The 27,638-nt window shown below is 59.9% G+C and overlaps 7 protein-coding genes across 7 annotated transcripts; 5 read left to right on the plus strand and 2 right to left on the minus strand.

The window, feature by feature from the left end:
* Nucleotides 1-18: 18 nt before the first annotated feature.
* On the minus strand, nucleotides 19-3,543 carry SLS55_003909 (uncharacterized protein; the record flags this gene model as incomplete). Its single annotated transcript, XM_066775373.1, has 4 exons — nucleotides 19-30; nucleotides 557-2,353; nucleotides 2,695-3,454; nucleotides 3,506-3,543. 4 exons carry the CDS (start codon nucleotides 3,541-3,543, stop codon nucleotides 19-21), a joined length of 2,607 nt encoding a protein of 868 aa, XP_066633254.1.
* Nucleotides 3,544-4,277: 734 nt separating this feature from the next.
* On the minus strand, nucleotides 4,278-7,578 carry SLS55_003910 (putative NRPS-like protein biosynthetic cluster; the record flags this gene model as incomplete). The annotated part of the gene is made up of 3 exons (XM_066775374.1): nucleotides 4,278-7,139; nucleotides 7,199-7,256; nucleotides 7,310-7,578. 3 exons carry the CDS (start codon nucleotides 7,576-7,578, stop codon nucleotides 4,278-4,280), a joined length of 3,189 nt encoding a protein of 1,062 aa, XP_066633255.1.
* A 1,638-nt stretch (nucleotides 7,579-9,216) lies between these two features.
* On the plus strand, nucleotides 9,217-11,050 carry SLS55_003911 (uncharacterized protein; the record flags this gene model as incomplete). The annotated part of the gene is made up of 4 exons (XM_066775375.1): nucleotides 9,217-9,722; nucleotides 9,773-10,033; nucleotides 10,084-10,377; nucleotides 10,426-11,050. The coding sequence occupies 4 exons, from the start codon at nucleotides 9,217-9,219 to the stop codon at nucleotides 11,048-11,050; spliced, it is 1,686 nt and encodes a 561-aa protein (XP_066633256.1).
* A 454-nt stretch (nucleotides 11,051-11,504) lies between these two features.
* Nucleotides 11,505-12,536, plus strand: SLS55_003912 (uncharacterized protein; the record flags this gene model as incomplete). Its single annotated transcript, XM_066775376.1, has 2 exons — nucleotides 11,505-11,763; nucleotides 11,836-12,536. 2 exons carry the CDS (start codon nucleotides 11,505-11,507, stop codon nucleotides 12,534-12,536), a joined length of 960 nt encoding a protein of 319 aa, XP_066633257.1.
* Nucleotides 12,537-14,042: 1,506 nt separating this feature from the next.
* On the plus strand, nucleotides 14,043-16,237 carry SLS55_003913 (uncharacterized protein; the record flags this gene model as incomplete). The annotated part of the gene is made up of 6 exons (XM_066775377.1): nucleotides 14,043-14,260; nucleotides 14,345-14,562; nucleotides 14,635-15,048; nucleotides 15,111-15,267; nucleotides 15,446-15,568; nucleotides 15,649-16,237. The coding sequence occupies 6 exons, from the start codon at nucleotides 14,043-14,045 to the stop codon at nucleotides 16,235-16,237; spliced, it is 1,719 nt and encodes a 572-aa protein (XP_066633258.1).
* A 3,330-nt stretch (nucleotides 16,238-19,567) lies between these two features.
* On the plus strand, nucleotides 19,568-21,423 carry SLS55_003914 (uncharacterized protein; the record flags this gene model as incomplete). Its single annotated transcript, XM_066775378.1, has 2 exons — nucleotides 19,568-19,573; nucleotides 19,678-21,423. 2 exons carry the CDS (start codon nucleotides 19,568-19,570, stop codon nucleotides 21,421-21,423), a joined length of 1,752 nt encoding a protein of 583 aa, XP_066633259.1.
* Nucleotides 21,424-21,901: 478 nt separating this feature from the next.
* On the plus strand, nucleotides 21,902-27,638 carry SLS55_003915 (uncharacterized protein; the record flags this gene model as incomplete). Its single annotated transcript, XM_066775379.1, has 4 exons — nucleotides 21,902-21,905; nucleotides 22,251-23,335; nucleotides 24,171-26,707; nucleotides 26,855-27,638. The coding sequence occupies 4 exons, from the start codon at nucleotides 21,902-21,904 to the stop codon at nucleotides 27,636-27,638; spliced, it is 4,410 nt and encodes a 1,469-aa protein (XP_066633260.1).

Raw genomic sequence — 27,638 nt, forward strand, 5'->3', positions numbered from 1 at the left:
TAGAATCTCACTCCAAAATTACGTCGTCGTCTGTTAAATCACCACCGTGACCCTCAACGAGTATACATGGCCAAACAAAATCGATCTGAAGCACCTCCCTCCATTGCCTGAAACTGGGGTTTGCCATGGCGGAGATAGATCCCGATACCTGCAAGTATGGTACAAACATACATACACATGCGTCTTCACAACCACGTACAGTGAAGCAAGCAAGCACGAACTAATAATTATCCAACCCCTCCCCCCCCCCTCCTCCCTCGTCTGGCCGCGCCGCCCAGCAAACTCTTCAAACCTCGCTAGCAAACCCCATCCCCGCCACCCTCTCATCATCCGTCACCCTCCCCCACTCCAGCAACAACCTAAAGAAATAAACCTCCATATCCACCCCCCTCAACACCCTCCCCGCCCACTCCCTCCCCTCACTCGCCAACAACTCCGCCATCGCCCCTTGCTCCCCCCAGTAGTACGCCTGCCCATCCCCCCCTGATCCAGCAGCTTCCCCCGGTGGCCAGCCGCCAAAAAACGCCATCGTCGCCCACAACCCCACGCCCCTCACGTCGACAGGAACAAAATGGCGCCACGCCGTGACGCGCGACTCCCACCACTCGCGGAAGACGGGCTGCAGCTTGAACGGCAGGGACGCGCTGTGCATGAACGAGAGGAAGCGGCCGCTGAAGCCGGCGCCGTCGGCGTCGAGCAGGTAGCGGTAGCGCCAGTGGGCCTGGAAGTCTGCCGTGTGGTGCGCGCCGTCGCCCGCGCCGAAGAAGAAGGCGGTTTGCGCGTCGCACGAGGGCGCCGTGCAGCGGGTGATGCTGGTGAAGTGGACGTCGGGGGTGATGATGGAGTTGCCCCCGGCGGCGGCGTGCAGGGCGGCGGGGGCGACGGGCGTGTAGTGGAGGTGGTTGCTGTTGGGGACGGCGAGGAGGAGGGGCTGCGGGGCGCTCGTGTTGGCGAGGGCGGCGACGGCGCGCTGCCGCGCCATGCCGCGCCAGGCGCCGTCGGGCTGCGTGTCGTCGGACGCGTAGCCTTCGCTCGTCGCGCCGCGCCAGAAGAGCGCGGGCGTCTTTGCGGCGAAGGGCGGGTCGGGGAAGTCGTCCGTCGGGGCGTAGCGCGCCTTGCCGAGGTAGTTCCACGGCGACGGGAAGCGGATGTCGTTGAAGCCGGGCGCCTTGCTTTGGCTGAAGATGGGCAGGAGGTCTTGGGTCGGGTCGAAGGCCGAGGGGCTGATGTAGAAGCCGTGGAGGTGCGCGAGGTCGGGTTGGTGGCATATGTCGGTGGTTGCGTAAGTCCAGTTGGAGAGGAACAGTCCGGAAGAGTGCGGTGCTGCGCATGAGGCGCAATGGGTGGTTGGATCGAGGTGGCGGTTTGTGCGGGCGGGCGAGTCGGGCGGGCAGTGGGCGGAGGCGAAGTCCCAGGTGTTGTGAAAGGATAGCGTCATGAAGCGCCCCAAGTCAAGAGGCTCGTTGGGGTCCACCGTCCAGCCTTCGGTTCGATTCTTGCTGAATTGGTTCAGGCTCACATGTTTGCTTCTGTGATCAGCCAGTTCACGCAGTGCGGCTTCCCGAGCTTGCCCAATCTCGTGGTACGGCAGGGATACACGGGGTTCGTCATTGAGGTTGAAGGCGAGGTCCATGTCCGGTAGGAATTGACTAAACTTTTCGATCATGGCGATAATGCCATCTAGAGACCAACGATGGGTCCCGGGAGGGTCCCCGGCGATCGACGCCACTCCGTTCCGGATTTGGATTCCCCCAATGCCAAGAGGAGAGGCCAGAGCCTCCTTGGTTCTTTTCCGAATCTCAGCAGGCGATAGCGACCAGAATGGCAGTAGGTCTTCGTGTATGGAATCAAATTCATCGATGATTAGCGAAGATCGATTGATGGCGTACTCGAACCACTGATCGAAAAGTGGCGGCGGTGTCTGGTTGTATCGAGCGACATAGTTGCGAGTTGCCTCGGCCAGAGATGTACTCGCAGATGCAGACTTCAGCCATGAGTCGTGTTGCAGCTTTGCCTGGTTAATCAACGTCTCCACTGGGTGAACATGGAGGTCCACGCGGCCCCAGTTCACCAGCAGCGTTTGGATCGCAAAGAGAAGTCCGTATAGGTGAAAGAGGCTCCAGCGCCGCTTGGAACGCTCCGGTCTCCCTTGGGTATCCTCGGACCATTGTTTTCTGAGCTCGGCAACGGAGTGGAGGACCACGCCTACTAGAAACCCCAGAGGGATAAGAGCCTTGAACTCGTGGGTATCGAGAAACGGGGTTGGTGGATTCCAGATTTTGGCGGTGAGTGTGACAGCCGAAACGGTGCAGAGAATCAGTAGAGAAGTATCCAAGGCTCCGCTACGACTGATCTGTGGAGAGTTAGTGGTATAGCTCTGAGATTGATGCCTGCATACGCAAGCGGAGGAAGGTTTCGAGATTGAAGCTGGGAGTATTGACTCACAGTGTGGAGGGCGCAAAAAGTCGTAAAGCCCACAGCGACAGCAATCTTCAGGATGCGGGGTGCAAAGTTCTCAGACTCAAAGAATACGGGCCTCATCTCTCGAAAGGTGTTGTCCACTATGCCCAGAACAATACATGCAGCTGTGGTAATCTGTAATAGAAATAAGTATCACCGAGATATCACACGAGCAAACTTTAACGCTTGCAGCTGTGTTGCCCATGCTTAGTGACATATAAAAACCGTACTCACAAGGAAAGAAAGCCCAACTGAGTGTATAGCCGCATCTCTACTCTCAGAACGGGCCATTGTCGGCGAGTTGAGCGAAACAGCCAGATAGACAGCCACGACCACATCCAAAGTAGTGCCGACAATCTGCAAAGGCGTTATCGTAGTCAAAGAGCCAAGATGATGGTCCGAGATATAAGTCGAAGCCAAGGACGAAGGCGAGTACCATATGGCCAAGCTCCCGAACCACGAAAAGACGGCGGCATAAACGACCGGGCCGAGCCAGTGCTTCGACGACGACTGGGCGGCGGGCGGCTGCCTGTTCACCTTGTGCTCGTGTCTCCGGTTGTGATGCTGGTCCGCCCTCGACCGCTTCCGCCAGCGATCTGCGAGGGCGATGTAGAAAGGAATAAGGGCTTCCAGGTTCGCGGCGCTCGCCTTGACCCCGGTCCGGCGCAGCATCTCAACACGGCCGGTCAGGACGAGGGCTAGGAATGCGCGGTGCAGCCATTGCTTCAGCCGCGGTGGAGAGGGAACGTTGGACGGTCCCCCAAGCAGCGGCGGGCTTGACGGGCGGACATCTCCGCTGACGTCATCCAATGGGATGGCAGCGTATTTCTGACCTGAGCGGCCGTTACGGGAGAAGAATAGGCGGGTCCTGGGCGATAGCAGGAGAACGCCGGCGACGGCGGCTAGAATAATTGCCCAGGACGTGGAAGGGCGGTCCAAGACGAGAGAAGTCTCGCTGGTCGCGGTGAGGTAGGCAACACAGGCAACCAGGCCGCTGCATGGGAGTTAGCAGCAGCACGAGCACCGAGGAACACGGCCAGCGTACATGGAAGCGAGTCCTTGAGACGGCTCGAACTTGTCCATGGTCGAAGTTGAAGGCCGGGGCGCCCCGACTTAGGGCGGTGTTGATGGTACGAAAGGCCGAGGCGGGCGTGGGTCGTGAAAACCGATTTATCCGCGCCTGGCCAGGTTTAGCCGGATTGTCATCTGCAACGGGCGAATGGGCAACGGCGATGGAGGACGGGACGAATGGCCAGCGGACGCCGGCGAACCAGCTGCGGCTTCTGGTTTTGTGCGACGGCCCACCGCCTCCAGATTCGAGATTGCGTGGTGATCCCTCCCCTTCTGGCTGGCTTTTCACCCACTGTATTGCGTCATTCTGATCGTCCGTCGGAGTCTCATCCGACCCTCGCTTTCGTTGCCGTGTTTTCGAGCGAGTCGATCCGAGATATCCAGTTAATAATGTTCAAGGCTTTGTTCGAACCCACGCTCTCCGCGCCTTGACGGAATGCTACAGAATGTGATGAGTGACGGACCACGCTAGACCACATCTGGATTACTCAATTAGGCTAACTGCCTTCGGTTGGAGAGTCCAATCCGACCAACTTGATAGAGGGGTACATACATATGTAGTAGACGCTTATCTTATCAGACCCCGACTACACACATTCGACAACCTTGCACGGGAACGGACTAGTGATAATGCGATACCATCAAGCTCATTATTATTACCACAGCTCTATAAACTTTTCCGCCCAAAAACGCCTCGATCACATCATTCTATATACAATTCAAATCCACCTTCCCATCAACCAAATCTAAAACCCCCACTGCTTCAACCAGTTCTCAAACAGCGCCCCATCCACCTCGCCCAACTCGCCCAAGCACCTACTGCTCTCGACCGTATGCGCCGTCGCCATGGGCGGCAACGCGCCGCCCTCGACCTGCAGGCCCTCGTAGAAATCGATCAGCTTGACGCCGGGCTTCTTCTCGACCTCGTCCTTGGTCAGCGGGGTGGCGCGGAGGGCCTTCATCCAATCCGCAAACGGGACGGGCTGGAGGTCGACGCCCTGATTCTTGTAGTAGTCCTGGATGACGGGGACGAGGGTGCGCCACGAGACGACGCGGGGGTTGACGACGTGGAAGACGTCGAGGGGGACGGAGGCGCGGGTGCGGTTGACGCGGTCGAGGCTGGTCTCGAAGACGGTGCGGGCCGCCGCGTCCATGGGCACCCAGTCGACCGCGTCCTGGTTGCCCAGGTTGGCCGGCACCGCGCCCATGTTGCGCGACGTGTGCACGATCGACGGCAGCCACTCGTGCCGGTTCCACACGCCCTTTTCTTGCCGCGGCCCCGCGAGCTGCCCGCAGCGGATGATGGCCGCCGGCACGCCCGCCTGGTGCGCCGCGACGGCGAGGATGCGCCCCGAGACGTGCTTGGATTCGCCGTAGCCTTGGGGCAGAGGCGCGAGGTCGTTTTCGATAAAGGTCTCGGGCACTGCGCCCTGCCCGCCGGTGGCCGGCCAGTTGGCGACGGACGCGACCGACGAGATGAAGCTGATGTGGGCGCGGTAGCGCGAGTGGAGGGAGAAATCGACGACGCGGCGCGTGCCGGCGATGTGAGTGGGCTCGTACGACTCGAGCGCGTGGTTGAAGTCGACGGCCCAGGCGTTGTGGATAAAGAGCGTAGTCGCCGCCGCGAGCTCGTCGTAGACGTCCTGCGATAGACCGAAGCGCGCTTTGCTGAAGTCGGTGCACAGGAAGGTGACCTTGCTGAAGTCGGGGAGGACGTCGCGCTCGGTGAAGGACTGGGCATTGCGGGCGGCGGCCGAGTCCGAGCGGTTGAGACAGTACACCTTGGCCACGGTGGGTTCGGCAATGAGGTTCTCGAGGATGTAGTTGCCTAGGGAACCGGTCGAGCCTGTGAGGACCACGGTGTGCTTCTCAGGAAGATCAGGCAGAGGGCCGGCGGTCTTGGGGAGATCGGCGGTGTATTTCGCAACCATCTCGGCCATGACCTGCTCGCGGGGCTTCGTAGGCTTGGCGTCGGCGTCGGACTCGGAGAGCTTGCTCTCAAGAGCAGTCGCCAGCTTGTTGACCGAGGGGTTAGCGTAGATGTCGCGGGGAAGCACCTTCGCGCCACGATCCGCGGCATCATCCTTGATGGCGTGGCTGATGGAGCTGGCGAGCGCCATGACCTGCAGAGAATCGACACCCAAATCAAGAATGTCAAGGTCATTGGTGTGCTCAGCCTTGAACAGCGGAACGGTCAAGCTGATGGCGTTGCGAACGAACTCGCGGATAGTGGGCAGATCAGCGTCCTTGGACAACTTGCCCAGCTGCTCGTCAAAGCCTTCGTTGGAGTACAAAGCATCAAGTTCCTGCGAGTAGAGGTTGGTAGTGGCACGCCTCACGATGGAACCCTTCGGCGCGCGGACGAAAGGCTTCTCTTTCTTCGTGAAGGCAACCTTGTTCTTCCAGACCTGAGCGTGAGCAGGAGCTTCCTTGTTGGCTTCTTCGACCGAGCGCCAAACGTCGGTAAGAAGGTCGTCTAGGGATTGTCCCTCCTGAACCTTGGTCCAATCGGGTTCGATGAGAATCGCCGGCTGGAAGCGGCTCTGGCCCACAACAAGAGCACCTCTGACCTGAGGGTGATCCTCTACAGTCTTCTCGAAGCTAACCGGGTTAAACTTCTCGCCGTTGCTAAAAACGATTACGTCATCACGACGGCCCTTGTACTTCCAGAGACCCTTCTTGGTCGGGTGCGGCTCCCACAGGTCCTTGGTTCTCCATTCGGAGATTTCGGGGAAGTTGGCAAATACAGAAATGTACCTGGGGTCGACGATGGGCTTGATGACCTGCTCGCACAGGCCCTCACCAGCATCCTCCATGACGACACCCGAGTTGGGGTGCCACTCGAAATATTCCCAGTCGGCCGGATCTTCAGGCTCCAAAGCAGCCATGAGCGAGGCTTCGGTAGAACCAATGATGGAGTTGACGCGGGTCACCTGCCTTATGCGGTCGCCCGCTTCGGGGGCCAGGGGAGCACCGCCGAAGTAGATGTCGTCGAGAGTCGAGAGCGCCTTGAGGCCCTTTTCGGTCTCGCTCAGCTCCTCCAGCAGAGCAGGAGGGAAGAGTCCAACGGTGGCCTTCCTGAGAAGGAGGATCTCGCTGAGCAAGTCGGCGCTGAGCGCCACACCGACCGGGGGAAGTACCAGGGGGCCAGTGTAGATGCTACGGAAAACGCAGACCATGCCCATGGTGTGGTAGAAGGGAGCAGGAATGAACATGGGCTTGCCGTCTGCTGTCGGTCCCATCCAGCCTTCCGAACGGTTCTTGCGACCCGGAGGAGCCTTCATGTACTTTTGATGGTCTATTTGCGCAACCCAGGAGTTGGTCATGTAGATGGGCTTGGGAAGGCCGGTGCTGCCTGAGGTGTGAATGACCATGACATGTTCCTGTGCGTCCTCACGGCCCTGGCTCTCGAAGTGACCATGCTGCTCGCCAAGAGCAATCATCTCGTCGAATGTGGGGACTTCGTGGCCATGGATATCCTCGGAGTGCTGCTCAAAAACGGCCAAGTTCTTTTCGATTCCATCGGTGTAGAGGTAGTGCGTCGAGTCTGTGCGTTGCAGGAGGTGGAGCTGAGCTTCGTCGGCGTTTCGCAGAGAAAGCAGGAGAGCCTGTTGGGTACGGGATTAGCAGCGTTCTTCAAGGCTGCCGTAGATTGGTGATGGCTTACTCTGCGGTTGGTCTTCATGAGAGCGGTCACAACTACGGCGTAGCGGGCATCGTTGACGCTAGAAACATGTTTTAGCCGTGTGTTTTACCATTTGATCGTAGAAGATCTTACCCTAACCAGGCCACAGTCTCACGCTGATCCGGAACGGGGCCGATAGTTCTCTCGATCCACTTGCATGTTCCGTTGACAGCCTTTGCGAATTCACCGAACGTGATGGTGCGCCATTCAGCGTGGACATCTGAGGTACGCGGGAGGATGAACCATGGCCTCGAGGGGCAGCTGGCGGCAATGTCATCGACGCGGCGAGGAAGAGGAGTGTCGGCGAAGGGAGAGTGGCCGGCGTAGCCTTTGGAGGGAGAAATTTCTTGGATGGAGCCCATGATGGAGAAAAGGTCAAGAATCGCGGTTGTGGTATCACTGAAACTGGAGGTATACGCAAAAGACAAGAAAGTAGAATGGTGATGCTGGAAGAAGGGCAAAAAGCGGGTGGTTTCTGAACGTTATATACAGCAGCTCGTGCGAGACAGTTGCTCGATTTGAAATGTGCGAGAAGCAGTGTCTTCCGTGGCGTGCCTGGTGCATGGAGCAGCTGCAGCGGGCCAGGGCCTTGGGCCGTGGATGGAGACGGGCGGTATTCGGTGGTGAGGTAATTTCTGGCAGACCCATCGCCACATGGCTTCTCGAAAGCGCCGACCACGGACAGACAGTTTGGGCCTCTGGCTGGACAGCAGTGCAGGAAACCTCGAGCCGGTGAGCGCAAGGATGCTCGGAGGGATCATTTGAAGCTCGGGGCCGGAGCCTAGGGCGCAGCGATCGCAAGGGAGAGGTCAGGATCATAGTGACACCAGGCGTCTCAGGGCGCGTTTGTCGTCGACCTTGGGCTCGACGGCGCTCCGTGATTGGGCGACAGTGGGACAGTGCAGCCGTTATCTCCAGGAGAAAGCGCGATGGTTGAGAGCTAGCGCAGCGTCGGGGCTCCATTCTCCACCTCGGCCGAGAGAGTTGTGATCGCACGGCAGGCATTCGAGACGTCAGAGCCGCCGCCGCCCAACTGGCCCTGCCGAGCCGCCATGACGCGGGCCGGACGAAGCATTTGAGGGCGAATCGGACCTGCCAAGCAGCACAAGCAATGCTTGGAGGCTTGATTCTCGAGGCTCAGCGGATCGATCCTTCGTCCCGCCAGCCACGGCGCAGGGAGGCGCATGGGCCGGCCCGTTGTCGAGCAGCCATCTCGTGAGGTTCGAGATCAAGCTTCTCTGAGGCGACCCACCCGCGGACGAGGCAAAAGCTGGCTCGATGATGTCGCCGCGGGCGGAAGTCGGAAAAGGCTCGCTCGACGCAGAGATATACCTGCTGGCGCTGGCGCTGCTGGTGAAAGCCGAGGGTATCTGCACGTCGGCATGTAGAAAGGCAGTTGGATCCGTCGTACACTCTGTCTCCGCTGCCACACTGCCACCCTCCAAGGCCACCCTCCGCGCATTCGTAACCGTTCCTCGACCCTCACCGACCACTCCAGACGACGACCGGAAAAGTGGAGCCGCAGCGACGACGCCGTGGTGCGATTACTTATCGACCGGCCGTGAGAACGACGTGATGGTGATGCTGGACGCCGAAAGCGACGGCATGGTGGAGGGGAGCTGCGTGTTGGGAGAGCAGCGCGCGGCGGAGAGGGGTGTTGATGGTTGATGGTTGATCCTGGGCGCCGGCGATCCCGCCACTGCTGCTGCTCGAAATACGGCGCTGTTCCGCGCTCGCTGCTGTGCCGCCTCCGCCTCCGCCTCCGCCGCCCCTCCAACGAACGCTTCTGACTCGTCCGCCCGCCGCTTATCGCCCCCCATTGAGCGTTTCTGGAATCGCGCCGCCTCCGCCACGGGCGCACAACCCGCTATCTACCTAGCTGGAGCTGTCGCCCACTGTCGGCCGCGCCGTGCCTGCCTCCCACTCTTCTCGCAGACCATGGCCGTCGTTTATTCTGCCTCTCACTCCCCGGGTCCCTCGATCGCTCCGCACCGCCCACCATGACCGCGCCGTCGCCCCCGCCGCACGAGAAAGCCGTCGAGAAAACGTCGTCGCCCGATGTCCGAGACCGAAAACCGTCGCTCGAGGCCGTTGGCGTGGCTGAAAATGCCGACCAGCTGCATCGCCGTCTCTCCAACCGTCAGATCCAGTGGATAGCCATTGGCGGCTCTATTGGCACCGCGTTATTCGTCAGCATCGGATATGGTCTGATTGAGGGAGGGCCCGGCAGCTTGTTCATCGCCTTCACCCTGTACAGCTGCATGCTGGGCCTGGTCAACAGCTGCCTGGCCGAGATGGCCGTCTTCTTCCCCGTCACCGGCTCGTGGATGCGCATGGCTTCGAAATGGGTCGACGAGGCTCTCGGCTTCACCGCAGGCTGGAACTTCTACCTATACGAGGCCATCCTGATCCCGTTCGAAATCTCGGCCCTCAATCTGGTTCTGGCTTACTGGAGCGACAACATCCCACTCGCCGCCGTCATCGTCGCGTGCATCGTCCTCTATGCGTACGTGAAATAACGTGAATTCGGCCCCCGTCTTGGCTGATTTTGACTAGCATCATCAACCTCTTTGCCGTACGCTGGTACGGCGAGGCTGAGTTCTGGCTGTCGTCAGGCAAGCTGATTCTCATTTTTATGATGTTCGCCTTCACCTTCATCACCATGGTCGGCGGCAATCCTCAGCGCGATGCCTACGGGTTCAGGTACTGGCGAACTCCAGGATCGTTCGCCGAATATGTGACCACCGGCACTCTTGGGCGCTTTGAGGGATTTCTCGGCGCGTTTTACCAGGCTGCTTTCACCATTGTGGGGCCAGAGTATGCGCTCCTGTCCATGAACAAACTCCGCTGGTTCTAACAAGCGCTAGATACATCGGAATGGTCTCGGGTGAAGCCGTGTATCCCCGCAAGACGATCAAGCAAGCCTTCAAGACGGTGTACTGGCGCTTCGGCTGTTTCTTCATTCTTGGAGCCCTCTGTGTCGGCATTGTGCTGCCCTACAACGACCCCAAGATCAACGATCTCCTGGGAGAAGGCGCAACTGGCGACGCCGGCGCTAGCCCTTACGTCATCGCGATGCAGAACATGGGCATTACCATACTGCCGGATATTACGAATGCGCTTCTTGTGACAAGTATCTTCTCTGCAGGCAACTCATATGTGTAAGTTGACACCATGCGATATTACGTATGGCATACTCATTTTTGAAGGTACGCGGCAACGAGATCTCTGTACGCGCTTGCTCTTGACGGCCATGCACCAAAGTTCCTTAGGAAGGTAAACCGTCAAGGAATCCCTATCTGGTCGTTCGCGGTCACCATGGTCTTTCCATTTCTGTCGTTCCTGTCTCTGGGCTCGAGCGCCTCCGAAGGCCTGAAATGGCTGGCCAACCTGACGCAAGCTGCTCAAATGATAAACTACATCATCATGTGTACTGTTTATCTCTACTTCTACCGCGCCCTGAAGGCCCAGGGTTACGACCGCAACAGCCTTCCCTACAAAGGCTGGTACCAACCGTATACCGCGTATTTCGGACTGCTCTTCATGATTTTTACTGTCACGACCTACGGATACACCGTCTTCCTGCCGGGCTGGTGGAATACTGGGACGTTCTTCACCTACTACGCCATGATTTTTGTGTGCATTGTTTTGTATGGTGGATACAAGTTGATCAAGCGGACCAAGGTTGTCCAGCCGCATGAGGCAGACTTGGTCTGGGAGAGGCCGATGATTGATGCGTATGAGGCTGCAACCGAACCTCCGCTGGGAATATGGGAAGATATTGGTAGAGCGATTGGGTTGAAAAAGAGGAAGGCTAGAAGCTCAGAGGATTGACGGGAGCAATCCCACAAATGTTGAAGATTTCCTCTGTCTATATTGGTATTGCGAGCTCACTGGCGCCGGCAAAGCAACAAGACAGCTAGATGGCTTGTAGGGACGCGAGAAATATGTATATTGTTTCAGCCGCATGTATCGATCACCCACTCTCTTTCGAGTTCACCCATCTCTGTTTTTCGGAGGTGTTGCGCCTTGATTACGTACGTTATAAGTCCGAGCAATGGACTTGAAGTAGCTCGGTGGGTAGGGCTGGTGTTTCGGGGAGCGGCGGGTAGCGTGACCCCGCGTTTGGCTTATCGCGAGTGGCCGGCGGCGTCTGCGGGGCAGCTCTGATCTCTCGCGACCGCGGATCCTACTACATCATCAGCACTCTAATTCGTCCCACACCCTGCTACTCCTCCTCCCTCCCGCGCACTCCACTGCAGCATCCTGTCCACGACTTGCGTGTAGGATGGCCGTCACCGAGCAACTTGGCCTGTCGCCTGAACAGCTGCAGTTCTTCGAAGAAAATGGCTACCTCTTGATCCCGGACGCGATACCGCAAAAGACGGTCGCGGAGCTCCTTGACGAGTCGCATAGGATGCTCAAGGAGTTCCCCATCGACCAACACCCCATGACCAAGTTCTCGACCGGCCAGGGCGAGAAGGAGCATGTTGGCGACGACTACTTCCTCGAGAGCGGCGACAAGATCCGTTTCTTCTTCGAAGAAGGTACCTACACAGCCCTCGCGTCCCACCAGCAGGCCTCCAGCAGCTAACATGGCCCTCCTCGCCCCTCCACAGACGCCTTCAACGCCTCGGGCGAGCTCACCAAGCCCAAAGACCGCGCCATCAACAAGATCGGGCACTACCTGCACCAACTGTCGCCGCCGTTCCGGGCCATGTCGCTGTCGGCGCGCAACGCGGCAATCGCGCGGTCGCTCGGGTTCCGCGACCCGCGCGTGCTGCAGAGCATGGTCATCTGCAAGCAGCCCGAGATCGGCGGCGCGGTGCCGCCGCACCAGGACTCGCCCTTCCTCTACACCGACCCGCCGTCGGCCGTCGGCTTCTGGTACGCGCTCGAGGACTGCACCGCCAGCAACGGCTGCCTCAGCTTCGCGCCCGGCTCGCACCGCACCAGCCCCGTGCGCCAGCGCTTCGTGCGCCTGCGCGAGGCCGCCAAGGGCGCCGGCGGCACCGGCTTTGTGCAGAATGCGGGCGAGGCGTTTCCGCCCGCGATACGCGAGATGAGGGAGAAGGGAGCGGTGGGGCTGGGCGACGACACGGGGATTGAGAGCGAGGTCGAGTACAAGATGGGCGAGGTCAAGGCGGGCACGCTGGTGCTGATACATGGGAACGTGCTGCACAAGAGCGAGAAGAACTTGAGCGAGAAGAGCAGGTTCATCTACACGTTCCATTGCATCGAGGGCGAGAACGAATACGACCGGCTCAATTGGCTTCAGCCGCCGGAGGAGGGCTTTTCGAAGCTACCGGGAAGCGCATGAGCTACTGCATGGTGGCGGCGCAGCCGGCATGGAGGAGCTGGGGAAGGGCAATTGCTCACGCGAGCGGCGAGGAGGTAGGAGACATGTGGCTGCGACCCAGAAAAGCTTACTCTCTCATGAATGTTTACAACTTCCTCAACGACGCCGACTTCGCTTTCTCTCTCTCTCTCTCTCTCAAGGCCGGTCATCCGGACATGCAGCGGCAACCCCGACCTCCGAGGCCGAGGCCGCCCTGTTGTCCGAGTCACTGATGGAATTTTCACGTCTCTTTACTGATCCAATAGTGACTGCAAAATGATCGCCAGAGTGATGGACGCATCCGTTTACCGGCGCCGAAGAGCTTGACACATTTTTACCGGCTCGACACGCACAGTGCTCGGCATTATCCGGCGTTCTTCCAGCAAAGTTCGCCGTGGGTTACTTGCCAAGGGCTAGCCACAAGAGGAAATTCTCGGCCTTACAGTGGGACAACCTATACAGGCAGTAGCGCAGCGGACGACAGTATGCTAAACATCAACCAGGCTGAAAGTACGGGCCGTTGGGATCCTGATCTAAAAGAGAGCGGATAGCTCAGGCTTCGTGGTGGCCGTCTTCGAATTCACTTCGGCTACGATTTCGCAACTTAAACAAGTGACGTCCATTCATGCGCAGAGCCCCGGAGCACTATACACGGGACCACGCTCCCAAATAGTCTCGGGTCCGGGTCGCTCCCTCACGGATTCGGGTTGTGAACGAGAAGCGCCTTTAATCGATGTGCAGCTCGGCTATCGTCAAGCCACCCAATCCCCTTCGCCGCATGCAGACCCGGCCTGACGGTTACCGCAGCCCTCCTGCACGAGCGCCCCTGCAGGAAGGAAATGTTCGTTTCATACAGACAACACTAGCAGGCGCCAGAAGCCTCGCAGCGGTCGCGGCCCGCCGCCAGCGGGAAGCCCCGCTGAGCGGTTTTACGTTGGCTCTGCGCTGCCCTCAGAGCGGGGCCGCTGGATAAGATTAGATTCCCAAGGATCAACTGACGCCGTGACGCGTTCGCCTGCTCTTGACTCGCACTTTTGACGGGTTCACGACGTGATTGGCAACCGGGCGGTGGCGCTCTTACACGGCCCGACATCGCACCTGTGTCGGACTCGCCGAGGGGCTCAAAATCTAATCAGATCAGATGTCATCGCTTCCCCATGCGGCAGTTCCAGCGCGTTGGACCCGCCGTTGCGGTAACGACCATGTTCGAATCAGCTGCGGGCGTTCAGCCAAGCAATTTGTCTTGCATACGCTCCGATGCGTGAATTTGCGGGCAGCATGCGGCGTGGGCTCTTCGCCTGCCTGTTTCCCTCGTCGCCTCCGCAGCAGGGCTCCACAAATGCTGCTCCTGCGCCCGGACGTCGCGATTCACAGCCTTCGGAGCGTCGCCCGTACATATAGATCTGCTGCCGCCTTTCACTAGCCAGCTTCCCCCGCTGGTTTTGCTTGGCGTCAGTTGCTGTCCAGTCGCCCTACGTCTAGCATATCATGACCGACGACATCCACCCTTCGACATCGCCGTCGCGACACGATCGTGTTCACAAACCGCAGTATGAGCTCCGCTCGCAGCCCAGCTCCACATTCGACGAAAATACCAAAGCGGGGTCGTCCATCCTCTGGGCCGACAACGATGAAAACGAGCGCGAACACGTCCAAGCCGGCGTCAAGGAGGTGGAAGCCATCACACAAACATGGACGAGAAAGGCGTTGGTGATATCTTACCTGCTGTACGGGCCCCCGAAATGTTACAGTGCTGCCGGAAAAGTGTGCTGACGGGTATTGGGGAAAAGGATCCTCATGGTTTTCTTCATGGATTCTCTGGAGCAGCAGATCTCGAACAGCCTGCTACCGTACGTCTACAGCGACTTCAAGGCGCACTCACTCGTCACGACCGCTTCTATCATGTCCTCCATCATTGGTGCTGTCGTCAAACTACCCATCGCAAAGATGATCGACATCTGGGGAAGGCCACAAGGTTATATCGCCATGATCATAACAGCAACGATAGGTACGTACTTCTTGAGGCCCACCCCCCACCAACCCCGATCAAAGCGTTTCATGGACTAACAGAGCTCCACAGGCCTTATACTACTCGCCGTCTGCAAAAATGTCGAAACATACGCCGCAGCGCAGGTCTTCTACTGGGTCGGCTTCAACGGCATCGGTTACGTGCTTGACGTCTTCATCGCCGACACATCCGCCCTGCGCAATCGAGGCCTCATCTTCGCTTTCACCACCACGCCTTACATTGCTACTACCTTCGCTGGGCCTTCAGCCGCCGAGACTTTCCTCGCGCGCGGCCCCGAAGGCTGGCGCTGGGGCTACGGCGTCTTCACCATCGTCATCCCCGTTGTCACGACACCAGTGGCCCTGATCTTCTTAATCAACAGGAAGAAGGCGGTAAATGAAGGGAAGATCGAAGAGAGAAGCTGGTGGGAGGATGACAAGCGAGGCTTTCTGGAGAGCCTGCGTTATTATTTCGTCGAGTTTGACGGTACGTTAACACTCCGCTACTCATGCAAGCATGACGATGATACTGACGCTGCATCAACGTAGTCATTGGCATGGTGCTCCTTTGCGCGGGCTTCGCGCTGCTGATCCTGCCGCTCACGCTGGCAGCATACCAAATGAACCAGTGGCGCTCCGCGTCGATCATCTGCATGCTGATCTTCGGAGGCCTGTCTCTGGCCGGCTTCTACGTGTGGGAGAAGTGGTGGGCGCCCGTGCGGTTCCTGCCGTTTCACCTGCTGACGGACCGGACCATCCTGGGCGCCTGCTGCTGCTCGTCGGTCGTGTTCGTTGCGTACTAGTAAGTTGCCCTTCTCCACCTCCTCGCTCCCCCCTTGCGACGATGAAGCAGAGCACTGACCGGGGGGGGAAACCAACTATAGCTGCTGGGACTATTACTTCACCTCCTACCTCCAAGTCGTGCACAAGCTCGACGTCTCCAAAGCCGGCTACGTCGGCAACATTTACAACGTCGGCTCGTGCTTCTGGGCCGTCATCGTCGGACTGTAAGCTTTTTCGATCCGTCCCCCCTTCCCGCGCGCCTGATCCTTTTCCCTCGCTAACACTGCTTTTCCTCCCCCCACAGCGCCATCCGGCAAACCAACCGCTTCAAATGGTGCGCCCTGATCGCCATCCCGTGGATGATCCTGGGCACGGGCCTCATGTGCCACTTCCGGTCCGACGGCTGGCCGATCGGGTACGTCGTCATGTGCCAGATCTTCATCGCCTTCTCGGGCGGCACGGCCGTGATATGCGAGGAAATCGCCGTCATGTCGGCCGTCGCGCAAGCCGTCCCCCCCGACAACACGCAGACCGGCGGCTCCGGCGTCGCCGTCGTGCTCGCGCTCCTGTCGCTTTTCTACGGCATCGGCTCCGCCGTCGGGCTGGGTGTTAGCGGCGCCATCTGGTCCAACGTGTTTCCCGTCAAGCTCGAAGAGTTCTTGCCTGAGGGGAGGAAGGGGGATGTCCAGCGGCTGTATGGCAGTCTTGTTGAGCAGCTCAAGGAGCCGGTTGGAGGTGAGGTTAGGGTTGCGATTGAGAAGGCGTATTGTGTTGCCCAGCAGCGCATGTGCATCGCTGCTACGTGCATACTCGTCTTGGCGATTCCGTGCGTGCTGGTCTGGAAGAATTATAACCTCAAGGATGTGAGGCAGGCCAAGGGCACGGTTGTGTGATGGGTCGGTCTGTTGTTTGGGGGTTTTTGTGGGGAGGAGGCGTAGGGCGGATGGAGCGAGGAGGAGGAGGAGCGGAGATGCTGCTCTCCCTATACTAACTAACCTCCTCTACCCCTCGAGAATCGGGAGGGAGACGGGGGAAGAGAGAGAGAGAGATGGGGGAATTGGGGCATTACCCCCCGCTCCCGCTCTCCCGATTTGTTTGTCACTCGGACGTACGTGACGACCGTAACGAATCTTCTTTTGGCTTTGTTGTACGTAAATGGAGCGCGAGTAGATATACCCATGTCTTTTTTTTTTTTTTTTTTGTTGGTTGGTTCCTGCAAATGTTCTTTCAAGCCACAGTGGGGTTGGCAGAAGATTGCTGTACAGTATATACCCCGAGCGGAACGCCTCATCAGCGTATTCATCCCATGCATACATAGGTAGTCGTCGAAAGCCAGATATACACGGACATGCAATGTGGGGAGACTACTCGTCGAAACTACATGAAAACGTTGGTGACGTATGTAGTCGGTAGACTCCCAACTCAAGACTCGCACGTAGTAAAGCGCAGTCGACGACAAGACATAGGTAGGCCTGCAGGCTGCGTGGGAATTCCTTATGCAACAACCACCCCCGGTGCCCCCCGGTCCCCGCCGGCGGTCCTCGATCAATTTTCATTGGCGGGATCGAGAATGCCGCGTTCTCGCTTCAGCCAGCCACGCGGTTGCCTGCATTACCGGTAATATACTCTGATCAACAGCGACCCAGCCTGTCGGGGTTTTCTGGGTATAATCTACCGGATGATGATGATGGGCGACGGAACGGTGAAGGGGGAAAAACATGAGCGGCCGGTCGGTTGGCAGAGGCGCCGGGTTTGCTTTCCCTTTTTTTTTCTTTTTTTTTTCGTTTCGCGCTTTGCCTTCTGATGGGCATGCAAGGAGGCTTGCTTTCCCGGCGGGATGGATGAGACAATGCGGTATGCACGAACTTGGGTTTGGCATATGTATGTACGGAGTACCGTATGTCGCTCTCTCTCTCTCTCTCTCCACGTGAGAAGGCGCATATGCATACAGATGGGGGGCTGCTGCCGGGACGCAGAACGGGCAGGACGTCAGAGCAGAGAGGGTGGCTGTGCCTCTCTCTCTACCTATCCAGACGGTTGTGTTGTTATGTAGATCATCTCCAGCCTCTACCATTTCCGGCAGTTCGACAAACGGCGCCCGCCCTTCTGATACAAGAGAAGCGCGTTGTTCGCAGTAGTACCGTTATAGCCCTCGGTTGCAACGAAGTGGTGGGGCAGGGATTGCCTCGGGAGACGTGGCTGCGATTGGTAGTTTGCGCCGTACCTTGCAGCAGCTGCAGCCGCTGCAGGCAGCCCCGTTGGTGGGCTGGGCTGGGCTGGGCTGGGCTTTTCTTGTGGTTTGGAGGATTTCATCCGCCGGCGCACGCACGCACGCACGCGATCGGCTGGGGGTAAAAAGGTCGCGGTACTCCGTACGTGCGAAAGGACTGGGGCGATGATTGAAGCAATGCCGGCGCGGGGCTGGGTTGGGTGTTTTGGGTTGGGGGCCGGCGTTTGTTGACCGGTTCGACGGTGTTCTCCGGTCATTGGCGGGCAGTGGGGATGGGGATGGAGGGGAGCGGGGACGTGGGTGACGGTTGATGCAGGTGTGAGGTGAGCATGCGAGAGTGAGGCGAAGGTGTTTTTTGTGGTTCTGATTGTTGGATGATTTCTGCGAGGGGAGAAGGGTTTGGAATGCTCAAGGATCGGGTGTTGTGCCTCTCAGTTGGTTTCCTTTGGCTTTCGCCCTATGGTGCCGGGAGAGGTCGTTGCTTTCGAAATGCGGATGCTGTGCCTCCGTGAGGCGCAGCTTGGTCTGTGCACGTTGCCGGTGTAGGCAGCAGCATTGCAGCTTGAAAGTACCTTGTGCATGAGTGAAGTTCGAGAGCCCTTTTCGCGGGCTTCGCGCACGATGCGGAGCAAGAGAGCGCGACGCGTCTCCGTGCAGCGCGAGAAACGCGCAGATCCAAGCGGGGCCGCGTCGGTCGTGGTGCGGTGTTAAGTTGTTGCTGTGCGCCCGTGCGCCCGTGTAACGGTAACGTTACATAAGCGAGCGCACGCCATCTCCAAACTTCGCCGCGTGAACGCACCCTCTCCCCTTCGACTCACCCACCTCATCCATCGCATCCCACCCCCATCCTCATCAACTCGTCCTCGCCGCATCGGCTGCATCTGTAACCCGTCTCCCTGTCGCCATCCCAGGTTCCCTTGCACCTCGCACTCGTCGTCTCGGTCGCTGGCCGCTCCCCTCGTCGGTCGCGCTGCCCCCAGCCACCGCATTTCCGCCATCGCACTTCCATCGACTCCCCATCGCCATCCGCCTTTCCGTCTGTCCCCCATCCCTGTTTTTGTTCATCGCGCGTTTCTTTATCGGATTTGAGATGGATGGACAAACGACTCCGCGGATTGCCATGTTGGACGAGTTGGGGTGAAGCGGTTGGCTTGGCCTAGTCGCCTTCTACCCATCTCCGACACGTGCAACCCAACGGTTTCGTCGGCATCGCCGAATAGCAACCGGTAGAGACTACATCTTCACTTGTCTGTCTTTAAACTACTCCCGAAGCCTCTTTGCAGCGGTCCGGTTCTCCATCGCGAGGACCACCCTCATACGCTTCGCGGCAGTTGGTCGCGGATAGACTATGGGGACTGGTCTCAGAGCGCTATAGCGGTTTGGTTCGCTAGTCGACGTGCTGAACCACCCTTGGAAGGTTTGCAGCGATCCCGTTCTCAGCCGCCGAGTTGCGATCTGCTCCCAGAATGCCCTTGCAGCAGGCCAGTTCTCCAACGCGAGGACTCCTCTCGAGGCTTCTGTGGCGGCTGGATCCAACTGGTAGGGAGGACTATCCTCAGACGCTCCATAGCGGTCAGGTTCTCGCGTTGGTTGGGCGGACTACCCTTGGTACTCTGCCGGTTTGTCCTAGGCGCGGACACCTTCTTTGCAGCTGGGTGTCATGTTCTATTATGTAGCGCACTAGGTCGAGATTGCTTTCGTAGAAGAATGGAGGTGCAAGTCTCCGTCGCTTTTACCCGGGCAATTTGTCTTAGTCTCGAAAATGAAGTGGTTCCTGTTCTTAAAACAATCATTTACTAACTTCTACAATGTGCAATGAGTAGTGTCCAACGTGTTTTCATGATCCAAATCTGAGCGCGAGACGCCATGGCCATGGAGAGCGAGAGCTTTGACCTGCTGGACTACGTCAACGAGCAAGTGCTGGCCGAGTGGGTGGATTCTGACAGCTGCGAAACTCGCACTCTCGGTTCTCTTTCTACCATCAACAAACAAGATGCCGGTCTGTCGTTCAGAGTTGGCCTTGATTCTTCACTGGAACAAGCCTTCATGCGCTTCTCGATGAATGTGTCAGTGAGGGTGTCTGGAAGGCCCCGTAGAAGGCAGCTTCTACTCGTTCTTCCACTCCACGTGCTCTCCTACAAGACCTCCCCCCTGGAGTACGATATTCTCAGGATCTCGGACGTCGGCGAATCTGCTCCCGCGGTCCATGATGCCGGCTTTTCTGACTCCGGATTCGTCCTTCGTGCTCGGTTCGACCTCCAGGAGCCCGGTTACGTCCTGATGCCCAAGTCGAACGCCAAAGCGCTGCGTCCAAGCACCTCGACTGCTGCCAGCCACCTAGCTGGCATTAAATCCCTTTCCCGGGCTCTCAGCTTCACGCTTTACATCAAGCCGAGCGACTACGCGCAGCAAGGCATGCGGATGATATACGAATATCTCCGCAACGACACGCTGAAACAGTATCCTTTGCACTGGGATGCCCTGTACGGCAACCACGGCGCCCAGCCGGTTGAATGGGAGCAATGCGAGCTCGGCGGGAAGGGCAAAGCGGCAGAGCTCGCGGACGGCGAAGAGGACGTCGAACCACCGCCTCCGTACGTGTCGGAACGGCGCGACTTGGCCCCACAGACGCCCAGCCCTCCTCCGTTCGACTTTCCACCATCGCCGGCGTGTATTCCGCCATGTTTGTTGTCTCCAACCCAGTGCAGCTCGCAGATGGCGTCGCCGGAGGTGCTCGTCGGCCGCAGCATCAGCTACTACTCCTCTCCGCGGGAGGTTCTGTCGGCCGCCGGGGGGACATCGACCCATGCCGGCTCAGACATCTACACTATCCCGGCTACGCCAGAATGTCTGCCTGAGATCCGCACCTTGCTCGAGGCCCAGGCAGCTGCGCGGGAGAGGGAGATGGAGCAGACACAGCGACTCGCCACCGCTCCAGAGCCATCCGAGGCCAGCCGCAAGCGCCGCGCCTCATCCTCTCCTGCCGCCTCGCCAAGCGCCAGTAGCAAAACGCGGCCAGAAGCGAAGCGCGCGCACACAGCAGCAGCAAAAAAAGAAAAGGAGGAAGAAAAAGACGCGCAGTGCGGCATCGACTTCCTCGCCACCGCCGCCTCGGCCCTCCTCTCCCTCCACCACGCCCCCACACCGCCCCTATTCCCCGCGCCCTCCTTCTCCTTCAACACCGCCGCCCCCTACGCCGCCCTCCAATCCCGCCTCTTCCCCCACCCCAACATCACCACCGCCGCCGCCCTCCCTCTTCCTCCTCCTCCTCCCGCTTCTCCTCCCCACCAAGCACCCACTCCCGCACCCGCACCATCACCCTCCCCCGCCCTCACAACCCTTAACCCCTACACGCCCCCCAACCTTAACCTCCCCCGCAAAGCCGCCCCTCCCACCACCACCAACACCACGGCATCGACACCATCCCCCCTCCCCACAACCCCCCTTACAACCTTCCTTACCCTCGCCCTCGCCCTCAACCCCCGGCTCTACACCCACCCGCGCCTCTCCCCCCTCCTCCTCAACGCGTCCCCCCACCCGACGACCCATCTCCGCGCCAAGCTCGCCGCAGAGTTTTTCTGGGACCCGCGTGGCACCGCCGAAACGGGGGGGCTGAAGAGGGGGGCCCTGGCGGAGTGGTACGTGGATGATATGGAGGCGCTGGTGGGGTGGATGTTGGAGGTGGACGAGGGCGCGGATGAAAGGTTTTGGGGGGGTTTGGTTGGACTGGGGGAAGTGGCGAGGGGGGAGGTGGAGGCCGGGGGCGATGGGGGAGAGGGGGGTGGGGTGGCGTATAGGGGGGTGAAGGGGAGGGTTATTGGGGCGGTTTGTATGGGGTCGGGGGGTTGATGGCTTGGAGCTGGATGCGAGGTTGGAACGCGTATGTATGTAGTTTGTTTTTGCTATACCCGGGTTTGTTCATGGTGCTCTCGCTGTCGTGGGGAGCTACGGCCAGCGTGGAGAGGGGGAGACGTGGATGACATCCCGTTGCAGGGGATAATTCAGAAACTCGTCTCTTGGCTTGTAATGAGGTGTGCTCTACCTTTGCTAACCGGAAACATTGCGCGACTCTCAGAATCTTTCACGACCCAGTTTCTCTTCTGTACTTGAACATCTCAAGTCTTCGTGTTTTCACCCGTTCCTCGCGCCGTTCAACGCGCCGCTCTACTGGCCGGGTAACGAGTTATGGGACGAGCGTTATGGCGTTAATGTGAGTCGTACGTATCTGAAAGTTTTCGCAACGAAGAAGCTGTGATGGATGGAGTCGGGTGTGTTGGAGTTAAGGTAGGTAGGTAGCCGGATGCTGTGCCGATGAATTCCCGACGGAATGGGTACGGGCGGGTTTCCTCATTTACGGCTACATTTCCCGTCTAGGCAACCACGACACCGCAGCTAAGTCATCGACCATGCCCGAAACAGTTACCGCGGGAAGGAAGGCACCACTCCAACGCTAAACTAAAGCCTCGCCCCCAAAACTGACGTTATATATAAGCTGAAAATGGGGCTTACTTCACAACATCCCAATCAACTCTCCGACATCCAAAAAAAACCAATTAACACGTATATCATGGCATCCGTCGAATCCCTCCTCCCGTACGCCACAATCCGCCACTCCACCCCCCGCGAGCTCGTCTCCCTCTTCCGCACCGCTTCTTCCTCCCCTTATCTCACCGCAGACGCCGACACCATCACCCACCACCTCATCGCCGGCGTCGCCTACGGCTCCATCCACCCGGCCGCCTTCACCATCTGGCTGCAGCTCTCCAAATCCCCCTCGGCCATCGCCCTCGCCCTCACGCAGCAAAACGCGTCGTCGTCGTCGGCCGCCGTCCGCCGCGCCGGCATCAAGCAGCTCGGCAAGAGCCTCGCTTCGTCGTCGTCGTCGTCGTCGTCGTCGTTGTGGAAGGAGACGTGGGACGGCCTCGGCGGCGCCGAGGGCGTCGCGCGTGTCGTCGGCGAATGCCTCTCCGTGCAGGAGGTGGCCGAGTTCGCGCGCACGGTGGGCAGGTGCGGCGGGGGCGAAGAGGAGAGGAGGAGGGAGGTGGCGGCGCTGGTGGTGGCGTTGGGGGGGTTGGATGGGTGCGCTCGTGCTCGCGGGGGGCCTCCCTCCTCCTCGTCTTCTGACGGCGACGGCGGCGGTGGTGGTGATGGTGATGGTGGTGGTGGAGACGACCACCGCCGTCCGCTCTCCCGCGCCCTCGCGCCCCTCGCTCAAGCCTGCCCCGCCGCTTTCGTCGAGGACGCCCTGGCGCGGGGTCTATCGACGACGACGACGACGACGTCGGTCGATGACGATGGCGGTGCCGACGACGACGCCGGCACCGCCGCCGTCATCCTCTCGCAACTAACCGCTAACGGCCCGGGCGACGGCGGCGGTCGAGGCATCATCACCCAGCGCCACCCCGCCGCCGTGCAAGCCGCGCTCCACCGCGCCCTTTTCGACATCGATCCCGACAACGACAACAGCCGCCGCCGCCGCCGCGACCTCGACGCCGCCATCCGCCCCGCACTCCTCGCGCTCCTGCACGGCGCCAACATCCCATCCACGAGCCACGCAAGCGACGACGAGGCGGCGCCACCCAACTTCTCGCCCTCGATGCACTTCTCACTGCGCGTGCTGCGGTCGCTAGCGCACGCGATCGCGCAGCAGCGGCCGCACGCCTTCCCGCCCGAGCTGTTCGTGTCGGACCTCGTCGAGCCGTTGCTGCGGCGGTGCCGGCGGCGGCGACACAGCGCGAGTGTGGCGCAGGTCCGCGAGATCGTAAGCCTAGCAGCAGCGTGTTTGGCGGCGTGGCCCGAGGCGGCGGGGGTGCGGGTGGAGATGGATCGCGTGTGGGGGCGGCACGGGCGGAGGGGGGAGAGGAGGTTGTTGGTGCATTGGGCGGCAAGGTTGTGGGCGAGGGGGTGGCTCTCGCAGTCGCAGGAGGATGGAGATGGAGGAGGGTTTGAGGGGCCGTTGAGGGCGTTGGTGAGGGCGGCGGTTGTGGGCGTGGTTGTGGGGCCGGGGCCGCTGCGGCGGAAGAGGGAGAGGGATGTGGCGGCGTTTTTGTTCGAGGGGGTCGAGAGGGGCCCCGCGCGGTATGCGTGGCTCAGGCTGTGCTTGGAGGAGGCGGGGTGGGGCGACTTGGACGATGATGGGGATTTGGAGGGCATGCGGGTTCTGAATTGGGACCGCAGCCCGTTTTTGTGGTTGGAGGCTGGGCAGGCGTTGGTGCTGTTTGAACGGCTGCGCGCGTGTGGTGGGTTTGCTTTGGCGGATGCGGATCTTGATCATCTGAGGAGAGATCTCTTGGAGCGGAAGGGTGACGCGGAACAGGTCGTCGGCCTTGCGACGAAGCGTGAGTCTGGTTTGAGTCCCTGGGATTGCGGAACTAACGGTTGCAGGAATGGACGAGTTCAAACAGAATGCTGTGTCCAGTAAACAGCAGCCGGATCGGGCGGCTCACGCCAGAGATGCTTTGCGGTGGGCTTTCCTCAGTGGATCGCTGGGAGTGTTCAAAGACGCTATTCTGTGGAGTCATCGCTACATCCGAGACGCGGTATGTCCTTGTTCGAGGACCTTGCTCGTGTTATGGCTATCGCTGACGTCCTCACAGCTCACAGTACGAGAGCTTTATGATCACAACATCTTCGAAGCTAAACATCTCCTGGTCGGGAATCCTGGAGACTTGCAAAACGAAGCAACTACTATCGAAGCACTCCGGAACAGAGTCGTTGAGGCTAACGATGTTCTCTGGACTCTCGTCGAGACGATAGTGATGGCAATGCGGGAACCGGCTGCCGGCGAAGGCACTGCGAAATCTACTCGCAATCTCTGCCACGACGTCATCAGGCTACGGTGGCAGAAGTTCTCCGTAGCACTGAAGAAGACTGGTCGCTTTTCCGAGGATGACATCTATGCCATCGTCTGGGAAGACACACTTGCACTTCTGGTCAAAGCGGAAAAGGCCTTCCTCCAGCCCGGCCCCGATCGTTTCGCGTCAGAAGATAGGAAAGGGGTTCTGGGTTACTCGTCCACCGTTGACGTCGAGAATGCCGGGCCTTCGACCTATCGCTTCTTTGACGAATTTGCCAAAGCCCGGGATGAGATTTGGCGAGACTTCCGGTCACGGTCCCTACCAGCTACAGCCCTGCTTCCCGAGCCGTATCCTCGTGGCCTTGCAATCCAAGAACTGACGAGCAGTTTCCGGATGAGAGCGTCGGCACCTGAGGACTTGACTCCGTACATCGCATCACGCGCTCACGCAGTTCTATTCATGGACCCCGCTAATGCCCTCGCTCCCTACCCGGATGACGAAGACATGCAAACGGCGATCGAAGGCTTCGCAGACTGCTACCTGGAGGCTCTGGAAATCTTCGTTCCGAAATCACTTGACCAACAAGAGAAAAAGAGACGTGTAGACAAAGCTTGGGCGCACGCAGTAGGCCCTTTGAGCCGAGACAGGATGTCTTTACCAGAGGCATTCCGATACTGGAGAGGTGGAACTCTGTCTGAACGATTCGAATTCTGGCCGAAGGAAGACGCGAATCCGCCTCAAGAGGTGGACTTGCCAAAGCACGATCCGAGAATACCGCGGGTCGCGAATCCATCGGAGATTCTGGAATGGGATCCGCTCCCGCCCGCTATGGCACCTGTCAAGGAAAGGAGGCTTGATCTGGTATACATTGATATTGCGAAGAGCATACACATTCCCTACCTCGGATCTGTCAAGATGCTTTCAGAAGACCATCACCCGACTGTACCAGGTGTGCCAGCAGATCAGCTGTACACCACTCTGGGAAAGGACACGGCCGTGGAGTTTGAGTCGCGTGCCATGTCGGCGCTTCTCTTCCTCGACACCAAGAACGGTACAGATCGAATGATCCTGGAATCACCTTTCCCCTCTGCCGAAGAAGTCAGGTATCCCGCGATGCGTCTCGACAGTAAATTCCTCCAAAAGGGCAAGAAGGACATCCACTGGGCCTTTAGGATCCTCAAGTCCCATTCACTGACCCTACCACCCCTCCTCCTCTTCCGCCTGGCGCAAGACTCCCTCGAAGAAATCCAGCGCGCCCATGCCGGCTCAACCATCCCCTACGAGCAGGAGAAAATCACCTTTGGCCTCATCGCCCTCCTCCACGAAAGCGACAGACCCGCCTTAGCCGTCGATCTCGGCATCAACGCCATTACCAACTTCCCCGACGCCAGCTCCTGGCACCGCCAACTCCTCACCCCCACCCTCCTCCGCCGCCTCTCACCAGCCGACGCCAGCGCATGCATCACGCGCTTCGCCGACGCCATCACGACGAGCCTGCAAGCCGCGAAGCAACAACAAGACCCCTCGGACAATCCCTCTCCCCCTCCCCCCCGCGTCAAGATAACAACAGTCAAACACCTCGCCCAACTCTTGCAGGGCGCGACGTACATCCCGCCCGTCTTCGCCACCGAAATCCTCACACGCATCTTGCAGGCGGCCTCGCACCCGGACATCCGCCACGCCGTCCTCGACGCCCTGCTCAGCATGCTCACCCCATCGACATCGACGTCGACGTCGACGTCCACCAACAACAACGCCCGCGTCCTGGCCGCGCTGGAGACGCTGATCGTCGACGCCGGCTCGAAATTCAGCCCGGACGACGGCCTGCCCGCCAAGCTCGACCTAGACCGCGGCGTGCCGCCGCTGCTCTCCGCGCTGCTGCACTACATCAACTCGACGACGACGTCGACGAAGACGACAGCGCCTGCCACCACCACCACCACCACCACCGTCAACATCGTCCCCCAGCTCGTCCGCCGCGTCGTCCTGCCCGCCCTCGCCCAGCTGCAGTCCTCAACACGCGCATGGGCGCAGCGCTTCGCCTCCACCACCGACGACGCCGTCCTCCTCTCCGACGATCTCCCCGTCCCACCCCTCGACCCCCGCGTCTGGGGCGCCGTCTTCACCACCATACCACGCGCCCTCATCCCAAAACACGTCGCCGTCGACGCCGTGCGCTGGATGCGGCATTCCTGCATCGACCCGCCGGCGTCGGGGCCGATCAGAAAAGCGTCCGACGCCATCCGCACGCGTGCAGCGCCGCGCGACCGCACCGAAGACGAGAAGCGCTGGCTCGCCCTCTTCGCCGCCGGGCCGGGCGCCGCGATCGCGCCCGGGTGGGTGGGGTGCGGGGCCGCGCAGTGGCTGTGTCATGGGGTGCTGTTGTCGTCGTCGTCCTCCTCCTCCTCCTCATCGGCGGCGTCTTCGGCGGCGGCGGCGGCGGCGGGGGCGGGGGATGAACATCGCGGTGGTGGTGGTGGTAGCGGGGACGACAATGCACCCGTCGACGTCACGCTAGCCCAGGACCTCGTGCTGCAGCTCTCCGACGCGCTGACGACGTCCGCGTCGCCGGCCGTGTGGGCGGAAGAAGCGAGCCGCTCGTGGCGCGACTGGCACGCGCTGGTCGCCCTGCTCGAGCCGCCCGCGTGGATGTGCGCCGAGGACGCTGATGCCGATATGGAGGCGCTGGGCCGCGCGTGGCGCGCGAATGCCAGGCCGCTGGTCGTGCGGCTCGTGGAGGGGGTCGAGGCGTGGCGCCGCCGCGCGCACGGGACCAGGACGCGGCCCGCGACGTTGCCGGATGTTTTTGGCGTGGGGTTGTGGTTGTTGCCGTGGCCGGGGGTGGGGGTTGTGGAAGTGGGCGTGGGCGAGGCGGAAGAGGGGTGGCGGCGTTTTGCGGATGCGGTGGCGGAGGTGCTTGGGAGGGTGGTGGGGGAGGAGGTGGTGTATCATAGAAGGTTCGAGCGCGTGAAGAAGGAGGTGGCGGAGCGCGTGAAGGGGAGGGAGGACCGCGTGCGGGTTGCGCTCGGGCTGGGATGGGTTGGAGGCGGCGGCCCGTTTGGCGTCGTGGAGCGGTTGAGGATCGAGTTGGCGCTGGAGCTGCTGGGTGGGTTTGATGTCGAGGCGGATGGGGAGTTGACCGCGAGGGTGGAGGAGATGGTTGTTCGCTGGAAGAAGGCGGATGATGAGGACGTTAGGAGGGCGGCGTATGAGTGGGTTGAGCGGTTGGGGAAGGGTGGGTTGATGAGGGGGTTTGCGGCGGTTTGA

This window comes from Diplodia seriata, assembly GCF_021436955.1.
Source record: "Diplodia seriata strain FDS-637 chromosome Unknown scaffold_4, whole genome shotgun sequence".
NCBI classification, from domain to species: Eukaryota; Fungi; Ascomycota; class Dothideomycetes; order Botryosphaeriales; family Botryosphaeriaceae; genus Diplodia; species Diplodia seriata.